Raw genomic sequence first — 11,068 nt, 5'->3', positions numbered from 1 at the left:
ACTTGGTTTTAGCTCAAGAGGTTGAGTAAGTCCGAGTGCCGGCACGGTAGCGTTGGAGTGTGTCCAAGGCCGTGACAATTTGGTATCCGAGTAAGGTTCGAGAGGGAGCACAAGTGATTTGTGGGTATGGCTTCTAGTATCACCATGGAGCATATTGAGTCTCAAAGGGGAAGGAATGCTATTCCTTCTCAATGGGGAGGCAAGAAGGTCCGTTCTTCAAGTGAACCTAGAGGTAAGGACTCTAACTTCCTAGAAGAGAGAGTTTCTGTGTTGGAGAATGTTCTATCCTCTATGGATGAGCGTTTCCAAAGGATAGAACATGATAAGGAGACCCTCGAGGCTCACGTGTTAGGAGAACTAGATGCTTTCAAAGAAAGCATGCTCTAAATTGAAGAGAAGCTTGAGAATTCCTTAAAGCTATTTGAGGAAGTTCGAATTTGGTTCGAGGAGGCGAAATCTCGACCAACCATTATAAGGGAGACAACAAAGATTGATCTCCCCAAGCCAAAGGAGTTCAAGGGCGTAAGGGACGCTCGAGGTGGAGAACTTCCTATGGCAAATGGAGAGGTACTTCAAAGGCCAAGGGGTGGTCGAAGAAGCAATAAAGGTACGCACTGCAGCTCTCTACCTTTCTGATAATGCTACTTTGTGGTGGAGGAGAAAGTGCGTAGATATGGAAAAAGGATACTTGCAACATAGCCACATGGGAAGATTTCAAAAGGGAATTGAAAAGACAATTCTTCCCTGAGAATGTGGTTTATGAAGCAAGGAAGAAGTTGAGGGAGTTGAAGCACAAGAGTACGATTAGCGACTACGTATTACGAAGAAAAGAAGAAGGCTTTCGTGCCCAAAGGAGGCATGCAAGCTATCAAGTGGGAGACAAGGTAATGATCAAACTTCTTCCACAACAATTCAAAGCCTTTCGCAAGGTTTGTAAGTATGCTGAAACCATATCATGAAGACTAAGATGAACTGAGTAGAGGTAACTCGAGTCGTGCTCCGCTCGTGGTGATTTGGTCCTTTGATAAAGAAATCGAAGAGATCTTAGCTAATCGCGTCGTGCGACGAAGAGGAGTACCACCAAGTATCCAATACTTGATCAAGTGGAAAGGACTTCCGATAACTGAAGCTAGTTGGGAAGCTCGTGAAGATCTGTGGCAATTCCAAGAACACCTAGAGCGCTATCATGAACAGAACGCAACGAGGACGTCTGCGCATTAGGTGGGGGAGAATGTCACGGTAAATTTTTAGAAGGTTAGATTTAACAGTGTTTATATAGTTTTCTGGAGTGTTTGAGAATACTCTAGATGGTTCCGGAACGTTCTAGAATGTCCTAGAAGGTTCCGGAATATTCTAGAAGGTTCTAGAAGACTCTGGAAGGTCATAGAGTATTCTAGAAGAGTATAGATGTATATAGAAGTATAAAGAGTGGTATGGAATAATCTAGAAACATTTAGAGAGTTGTGGTATGATAGATATTTGTAAAGAAGGTTCTGGATGATTAATCTGGACCGTTGATTAGATTTAATCCTAACCATCCATCGATGAGGTGGATGGCTATAAATAGGGGTGAGAGTTAGAGTTTGGGGGTGTGTGAATCATTTGTAACAAACACTTGAGCAATAAAGTGTTCTTTCCACCAAAGCTTCCTTTCTCTTGTGTTCTCTTGTGTTCTTAGCTTTCTTGCTAAGTATTGAGGGTGAGGCTGATTTGGTCTTAGCTCAAGAGATTGAGTAAGTCCGAGTGCCGGCACGGTAGCGTTGGAGTATGTCCAAGGCCGTGACAGTAGGATAAATAATAAAAAATAAAAAAATTTCGCTAAAAAGATAATAAAAAATTTAAATAATGTGAATAATAAATTACAAATTTAGTTCAATAATCAATACATATAAAAATTAAAAAATATTTTGTAAATTACTTAAATTAAATAATTTACTTATTTATTCTAACAAAATAATTATTTTAAATTTTAATTTATTAAAACATTTTATTTTAATATTTTTTTCTTTCTCAATCAGTCACTTTTACCTTCATTAATAATTAAATAATAGATAAATAAATTTAAATACTAATCTTAATTTTTTAAATTTTAAAATTTAAAATTAAATAATTAATTAATAATCTGATTTTCAATTTTAATTTTACTTTCAAATTTTAATTCATTGTTCACATTCCTCACCATTAGTATTATTTTTCTTCCTAGGGGTAATGATTGATAATTGATAACTGATAATAGATATAGACACATAGTACCGAACCATAGCCACATTTTAACGTTGCCCCAGGCAAAAAGGTCTTCTCTCAAGTTATGAATTACTGAATTGTGTTGAGCATCGTAAAAACAACGAAGGAACCTCACAGTTAAAGAAGAACCCATCAGAGCACAGCAGAGAGTCACACAGCGATCAATAATGGCGAACAGGTACTGGGTGGTGTCACTTCCCGTTCACAACTCCGCTTCCACTCTCTGGAACCAGCTCCAGGATCAAATCTCCAAGCACTCTTTCGACACCCCTCTCTACAGGGTATATATAATTAATCTTCTTACTTCTTTCATTTTCTTCTTTTTCCGATTTAACCCTTCATTTTCTTCTCGATACTTCGCAGTTCAACATCCCTAATCTCCGCGTCGGAACCCTAGACTCTCTCCTCTCTCTCAGCGATGATCTCGCCAAGGTGAATCTACTCAATTCCCCCTTCTTCCGATTCGATTAGCTTGTTCCGTTGATCGTGGATCCGCAAATTCACGATTCTCCGAGTTTCTGTTTTGTCTTGTTTCGCTGTTGAAAAATGCGAAATGTTTGATGCAGTCCAACACTTTCATGGAAGGAGTGTCGCACAAGATCCGGCGCCAGATTGAGGAACTTGAGAGGATCTCCGGCGTCGAGAGCAGCGGTCTCACTGTCGATGGTGTCCCTGTTGATTCCTATTTAACCAGGTTTCATTTGAATTCCGTAGTTGGAAATTTGTGACCTCTGTGTGATCTTGTTTGATTTGCATCTGTGTTGAAAGTTAGTGTTTTGATGAATTCAGATTTGTTTGGGATGAAGCAAAGTACCCCACTATGTCGCCATTGAAAGAGATCGTTGATGGAATTCATGGTCAAGTAGCAAAGATAGAGGATGATCTCAAGGTTTTCCTATTTTCTTGCTCTTCTGTAGTGATTGTTGGGTTTAAGATATAGGGAGCAGTAGCATATGATGAATTATCTTTTATCATTCATGGTATCCATAATACTGAACATTGCCTTATAGTGAGATAGTAACTTAAGGAACTGTCCTGCTTACCTTACTAGCCTAACTGCTGTGGCAGAATGCTTAGTCCTTGTTTTCTTATGATTTTTTTTTTTGTTAGTTATTTTCCATGATTGCTACTATAATGTTTTTTCCAAGCTTGTAACTGATGTAAGAAAGAAGTTGATAATCAGTTTTGTGCAGCCTTGGTCTTGTTTTGGGGAAAGAAGGTGCTGTGTGCTTAACTTTTATATTGATGAGAAGGGTACATAATATTGAATCAATGGACTCTGTTTTTTCATTTTTCATTTAGTTGTTGTAATGTCCCGTTGAGATAAATACAGTAAAAGTATGCTACAATTTGATCCTGTAGATCTAGCTTCTTAAGGCTCATCTAAATTGATTTAAACTCACAAGTTAACATCTGATCCAGAAAAAGTTTATGCTATTCCACTGTCAAAGTGTTCTCTTACTGCTTGGAATAAAATCTAAACATATTTGTACTAAACAAGGTCAAATCTTACAACTTTTAGTGCTTGTGTGAGGTTGACTATAGTAAGGTAGTTGAATGATAAGTGCCCTAAACCAGGTCATTTTTCTGCTGTTGCAATGTTGAAGATGTAATCCATTCTAGCATTGAAACATGTTATTTTTCTTGTATGTCATGACATTTGCATGATTAATGATTTGATATCACCAATTCACCATTTCCTTTATGATGCTAATTAAAAGATGAAACATGGAATTATTGGGTTCCATGAGTTCTTCTATAGTGTATATACGTCTATTTCTAAGATCTTTATGCTCTTGAAATTTCTCAATACTTGATAAGATACATGTCGGTTGACAGTTGGTTTCCATTGGGAAAGCATAATTGCTTATCTGAGTTGTAGTATTTGTTGTTTTATGAAACCATGAATATCTTAATTCTTTTTTTCTCAGGGTTCTTCCCTGCTGCTCTCTCGATTTTGTGTCTCCTTTCTTCACTAACAGCTCAAAAGGCCCTCTCTTTGTTTCTGCAAATGAAATGTTTTATGTATGCAAAAGGAATATTTGACCAGGCATTTGAGAAAGGTCTTGGAACTTGAAATTGTTTTTCTTGAGCTTTTAATTGTGATTATCTCCCCTTTTTTGAGGAGTATAGCAAAGAAACATCTCTACTTATTTTGCATTTAGTAGACTGGATTTTCAATATTCAGCTTGGACCTTAAAACTATCATTCATTTCAGGTTCGTGTTTCTGAGTACAACAATATCCGCAGTCAGCTTAATGCTATCAACCGAAAGCAAACTGGAAGGTCTGGATGTTGTTTTGCAACATTAATTTTCAAATTATTTATACCGTTCCCTAGCTGACCTACTTTGCCATTCCAGCTTAGCTGTCCGTGACCTTTCCAACTTGGTAAAACCTGAGGATATTATAACTTCAGAACATTTAACTACTCTCCTTGCCATTGTTTCCAAGTATTCACAAAAGGATTGGCTCGCAAGCTACGAAACACTGACAAACTATGTGGTAAGATAAACCATATGTGCTGCTAAATATGAATCTCAGTTGCTACCTTCTTTGAGGTTACATAAACTGGTCGTAACTGAATCTCTGTATATCATGTATATAGTCCAGTAACATTAAGCTGTCTAATATTTGAGAACATGTTTGTTTTTCCCGGCTTTATTCCTTATTCTGATTAGATTAATTGTAGGTCCCCAGATCTTCCAAGAAGTTGTATGAGGATAATGAATATGCTCTTTACACTGTAACACTCTTCAATCGTGTTGCGGACAACTTCAGAACTAGTGCACGTGAAAAAGGGTTTCAAGTAAGTATTTATTTTTTTCCTGTTTAAACATTAAAAGAAAAAGGAGAAAAAAAACTGCATACAATCTGTTAGTCTGGTGAAATTCATTTTCTCATTTAAGATTTGATCCTGGAAAATCTATTAAGATGTGGATAGAGGAATGCATGAGGCACCTAATATGCATTGTTCTAGTTCAATTCATTGTTTTTCGAGGTGTTTAATGTAATTTTCTGCTGTCTTGTTCAGATTCGTGATTTTGAATACAGTCCAGAAACACACGAGGGGCGAAAGCAGGAGTTAGATAAATTGATGCGGGAACAGGAAAGTTTGAGAGGTTCTTTGTTGCAGTGGTGCTATACCAGCTATGGAGAGGTAATTTCTTTTACTTTTCACTGACGCTAATTTTCAGGAGCAGCTCTGAGTACTACATAAATGAATTTACAGGTGGTAGGCAAGTATGGTCGGTTAAATGACTATCTTCATGCTTAATATCTTGATGACTGTCTATCTTTATTCTAGCCCCCCAACAACATTATGGATTGGTCCATCAGTCCATAGTTTCTCTATTTAAAATATTTAGTGATTGACCATACATTTATAATGGAGTCGCTTTCTGATATAACTTTTGCTTGCTGTATTATTCTAAACATGCTGTGGTTTGTCACCAACGACTTTCACTTTTTATTTTCGGAAGGTTTTCAGCTCGTGGATGCATTTCTGTGCTGTACGTTTATTTGCTGAGAGCATTCTGAGATATGGTCTACCACCATCTTTCTTGGTAACTATGTTCTTCCAAAACCAAAGCTCAGTGCTCCAATTTTTCAGTTTCTGTTTATCATTGAGAAATATTATGTTCGATTCCAGGCATGTGTTTTAGCTCCATCTGTAAAAGCTGAAAAGAAAGTACGTTCTATCCTTGAAGGTTTGAGTGATAGCACAAACAGGCAAGTGGCTTATAATTTCTATATTATTGTATTTGGTTTAAAATCAGTCTTCCTTAATCCTAAACCCCCGTAAACACTCATAAATGTGCAGATTGACCCTTTGACTCATTTTCCCATCAATTGTTAATATCAAAATTCAGGTGGACAATTTGCACATAACCAAAGTTCAAGGGGTATAATTAATGCATTTTGGATAAAATGCACATTTGGGGGTAGTTTAGGGAGTCAACTTGCATATTTTAAGGGTTGCGGCTGAACTGCACATGAACTAAAACTTAGGCGTAAGGTGCAATTAGCTTCTCTTTATAGATATAAGCATGCAAAGTTCATGGAAGTCTTGTGTTTTATTATCTTGAGGTGTCAATAGCTGAAGATGATACTGAATTCTGTCTCTCAATCTATTACTTTCTCTTGTTAATGCCATAATTTCTCATCTACAACCTTGAATATTTTGATTGCAGTTCATACTGGAAGTCTGAGGATGATGTAGGGATGGCGGCCCTAGCGGGTGAGGATGCCCACCCCTACGTGTCCTTCACAATCAATCTTGTTTGAGTGCTTTCAGAAACCAACCAGTCCCTTTGTAGAGTCCCCCTAAGGATTCCGTTGGACAGAAATAATGCCAATGCCGGACAGGAAGTGAAGATTTTGTACACTACTATCCTATTCCATTCTTTGTTATCATTATTATTATTTATATATAAATGGAGCAATAAGAAGTCTAAAGAGTGTCTAGTAAATTGTAAGGACAGTACCGGGATTGATCATTAGCAACTTGTTTTAATTTTAATGTTTTCTGGTTTGCGATTATGGTACTCGGAAAAATTTATACAATTGCTTATCCATCCCACTCGGAAAAATTGTTAACATTAAAGTTTCGGGATTGAAATCGTTTTAACCCCAAATGCAGAATTCAAGGGGGTTGATGATGGATTAGACTATCATAAAGTTGACCTAAACCTGGATCTAGTTCTTGTTTGGAGTTGCTACCCCTAGTTCGAAATAGCAGATATCTATATTTCTAATTTCATTTCTTTCTAAATATTTGCTTATTTTAATCCAGTTAGAAAAGAAAACTTAAATTATTATTAGGAGAGTGGAAAGTAGAAAGTTTTAGTTTTTTCAATGTATTTAATTATTTAATGTGTCAAAAATTTAAAAGATTTACATTTAACATATTTTAAATTTCTAAAATTTTTAAGATAAAATATATTTTGTCTTTGATGTTTGTTAAAAGTTTTAAAAATATTCTTACGTTTATTTTGTTTTGATTTTTTTGAAATTTTTTATTTTCATTAAATATACTTCTGACAGCTAAATATTCGAAAAATTTAGGACTAATCCAATAATAATGTATGATAATTATGTTCAGTTTGTTTGTGTGAAAGGTTATTTTTGTAAAATTATTGCTGAATTAGTCTTAATTTTGAAAAATTAGCCATTAGATATATGTTTGATACAATTTGAAAACTTATGGGACTAAATTGAAACAATAAAATTTAAAGATATTTTTAAAATTTTTAACAAATTTCAAAGAAAAATATCTACTTTACCAAAATTTCAATTGTAGGACTCTTGAAAAGAGTATTTTTATGACACTTGTTTTTAAGACCATAAATCTATTTTGTAGGAGTTTCTTATTTTAATTTTTGTCTGAAGTATTGGTATTTTGAGTCAATAAAGCACCCTTAATTTAGCTTGAGCTCGATTAATAATTTGTAGCGTGTAACAATTTTACGGGTCTGCTACACATACAAGTCTACAAGCATACAAGTTGGCTCAGCTCAAAGAGAACTCACGCGCATGAAGATAGATAACATGGCGCGTCAAAATCACGCGCTCATCACTCGAACGGTTACGTATGGCAGACTCTTCCACTTCTTCCACTTCTTCCATTTCTCAAGGCGCTTTGAAAACAAGGAAACCCTCCCATTTTCGAGCGAAAATCAAATTTCAAAATATAGAAATCGTTGTTCGAAAACTCCATCAAAACACCATCAAACTCTCCGTGAAGAATCTGAAGAAAAAACAAAGCAACAATACTCAACGTAAGTCCATTAAGATTCCTGTATATTTTACTTTTCTTCTACGTCGTTCTTCTAGGGATTACTATTATTCTTGCTTCTTTGTTACACTGTTCTAAGTTCTACGTCGTTCTTCTAAGTTCTACGTCATTCTACGTTGTTGTTCTAAGTTCTCCTGCTATTTTTGTTGATTTTTGGGGGTTTATTCCGTAGATTCGGGGGTGTAAACTGCTTAACCTTGTAATGTGGCTTGATATTGAAGCATGGTTGAGTGATATCTGACTGATATCTATATGGATGTATCTGAATAATATCTATGAGTGTATCTCACTGTAATCAATCGGTGTATCTTGTTGATATCTTTGGGTGTATCTAACTCATATATATGGGTGTATCTTACTGTTGTCAATGGGTGTATCTTATTGTTATTAATGGGTGTATCTGAGTCATATATATATGGGTGTATATTACTGATATCTTTGGGTGTATTTTTAGTTTCAGAGAAAATGGCAGCAAGAAACCAAACTAAAGACCTCAAATGTGCCACACATCTCCTGAATGATAAGTTCAGAAACATGACTGAGGAGAAGAAGGCGATTGTGAGGGATCTTGGATTCGGTGGGTTGATGCACATCCCACCACTAAGGGTGGATCACCAACTCTTAAGGGAGCTGGCAAACAACTTCAAACTTGTGGAGAACAGACTGAAGACAGGATATGGTTCTTTTCAAATAACCCCAAAAAAAATAGGTGATGCGCTTGGCATCAATGCAACAGGTAATTAGCCCAAAATTATAGGTGTATATTAAGTTGTTGCTTGGGTGTATATTAAGTTGATGCTTGGGTGTATTTGAACCGACTTGGATGCTTTGTTGTCTTCCTTTTTATAGGAGATCTATTTCCTGAGAAAGTTGAGTATAAGAAACTTTTTGATGATGACAAAATAATTTATAGAAGATTCCAGGGTAAGACCCTCAAAAGTCTTACCGATGAAATGATGGAAATCGGCGTTGGCAACGAAGAGGAACGCCTGATGTTCAAGAGGATATTCATCCTCTACATACAGATGGCGTTCCTTTTGCCAACGACGATAAACAAAATATCGCCCGTGCACCTGGCCCCAATTTTTAAGATGGACGGCATATCGGAGAAAAACTGGGGGGAGGGGCATGTTTTGACCTTCATGATCAAGGGCATCACAGACTACAAGGAGAAGAAGAAGAAGGCAATTAATGGCTGCCTCTTCGCCCTGATGATAATCTACTTTCATCTTTCAAAAAACAAAGGCAAGAACAGGACTGAAAGACCACCAAATCCCTGGATTGCCAACTGGACTAAGGAGCAGTTGGTGGAAAGAATGACTGCAGAAAGAGAGGAAATTTTGGTAAGTAAACATAATAAGTTGGGTGTATTTTATTTACCTGAATGCTGCTAACTAAAATATCTCATGTTTTAGGGGATTGTGAAGATGGCAGAGACAAGAGAAAAAATGAAAAAAAAAGAAAAAAAAGAAAAAAAACAAGAAATAAAAAAAAAACAAAAAAAGGAAGGCGAGCCCAACATCGTCTTCGCAGACAGAAACTACTGACAGTGACACTTCTACCTCTGAGTCTGAGGCTCAAGAAGACTCAGAGGATTCGGGAAGAAAACACCCCGGCAAAAAGGGGAAAAAGTAAGTACCATACTTGGGTGTAATTTCTTTTTCGAGTTGGGTGTATTTTGTTTGATCACGTTGGGTGTATGTAGCTTATTAAGCAGGGTGTGTTTCGTTTGCTGCGTTGGGTGTATAATGTATATTCAGTTGGGTGTATCTCGTGAATTCATTTGGGTGTATCTCGTGAATTCATTTGGGTGTATTTTTAGTATGTTCTAAATGACAATTGTTTGCCTTCCAGAATGGACTCAAGAAAAAGAAAGCAGAGGCAAGAGGAGTCAGGTTCTGATTCAGAATCTGAATCTGAACCAAGTGATGAGTAATGTCCTGAAATTAATACTCCTTTCTTTTGGCTTCATTATAAAGATTTCATGTATTAACTGAAGTGTCTATTATTAACTTATAGGAGCGAAGAATCATCACCTGCGGAGAAGGAGAAGAAAAAGAAAAAAACAAAAACAACACCAAAAAAGTAAGCACTTCTTTGGATAATATTTGAGATTTTGGTGTGTTTTGTTTGCTAATAATTGTATCTTGTTTCGCAGGGAGAACCAAGCTGACCTGCGATCGACAGAAGGTCGTTATGTAAACACAACAAAAAAAAGAAAAAAGTTGTTGTGGAGGATTCACCTCCTGAAGAAGATCAATACTTTGACGGGACAGTACCTCGTAAGCTATACTACGGTCTATCATCGTAATTATTTTTGTTAACGTCTTATTTTATGAATGTAGTGAGAGATATGAAATATCAAGTGACGAACTCGATGAATGGCTAAGGGAAAACGTTGATAAATCTGCTGCAGAGGGGTATGTCTTGCTGGGCTGTGTATTTGAGATTTTGGTGTCTTTTGTTTGCTAATAATTGTATCTTGTTTCGCAGGGAGAACCAAGCTGACCTGCGATTGACAGAAGGTCGCTATGTGTCCTCTGAAACGTAAGAAGCTTTATTATTTAATAAAATCTTGTTATCATGATTTGGATGTATTCTGTGAAAAAATTTGGGTGTATTTTGTGGATCAAGTTGGGTGTATGTTGTTTACTAAGTTGGATGTATATTTCGTTTGAATAACATGAAATCTGTTTAGACTACCGGCTGTGAACTTGGGAAGTGATGATCCTTCCTCTCAAGGACGCACAGAACAGAGTAGTGTAAACCAGTCGTCACAGAGCATGTAATTTATCTTTCAAATAACCGTTACTTTTGTTCTTCTAATACCTTCTACTTCTAATTCTGTATATATTTTTTTAGAAAAAAAAGCCCTTTATTATTTTATTCAAGAAAAAAAAGATAGCAAAAAAAAGAAAAAACTGCAAGTATGTAAGTTCTCAAAAAACAAAGCCCGTCTTCTTTTTGAATTGTTCGGGTGTATTTTTTGATCTTCTTTGGGTGTATTTTAGGTTGACTCCGACTGATT

General features: G+C 36.2%; 1 protein-coding gene across 1 annotated transcript; it reads left to right on the top strand.

The window, feature by feature from the left end:
- The first annotated feature begins 2,262 nt into the window (after positions 1-2,262).
- On the top strand, positions 2,263-6,809 carry LOC107494708 (V-type proton ATPase subunit C). Its single transcript, XM_016115745.3, has 11 exons — positions 2,263-2,525; positions 2,608-2,676; positions 2,811-2,938; positions 3,034-3,133; positions 4,463-4,530; positions 4,607-4,748; positions 4,936-5,052; positions 5,278-5,403; positions 5,726-5,809; positions 5,896-5,975; positions 6,437-6,809. Exons 1-11 carry the CDS (start codon positions 2,412-2,414, stop codon positions 6,528-6,530), a joined length of 1,122 nt encoding a protein of 373 aa, XP_015971231.1. The 5' UTR covers positions 2,263-2,411; the 3' UTR covers positions 6,531-6,809.
- Positions 6,810-11,068: the final 4,259 nt, after the last annotated feature.

This window comes from Arachis duranensis, chromosome 6 (genome assembly GCF_000817695.3).
Source record: "Arachis duranensis cultivar V14167 chromosome 6, aradu.V14167.gnm2.J7QH, whole genome shotgun sequence".
NCBI lineage: Eukaryota > Viridiplantae > Streptophyta > Magnoliopsida > Fabales > Fabaceae > Arachis > Arachis duranensis.
This window is presented reverse-complemented; position numbering and strand designations above follow the sequence as displayed.

Bases quoted from the DNA above. Each gene is read 5' to 3' on its own strand.
- LOC107494708 (XM_016115745.3), top strand. From the start codon at position 2,412: ATGGCGAACAGGTACTGGGTGGTGTCACTTCCCGTTCACAACTCCGCT. The intron at 2,526-2,607 runs GTATATATAATT...GATACTTCGCAG, and splicing joins TCGACACCCCTCTCTACAGG to TTCAACATCCCTAATCTCCG. The intron at 5,976-6,436 runs GCAAGTGGCTTA...TTTTGATTGCAG, and splicing joins TTGAGTGATAGCACAAACAG to TTCATACTGGAAGTCTGAGG.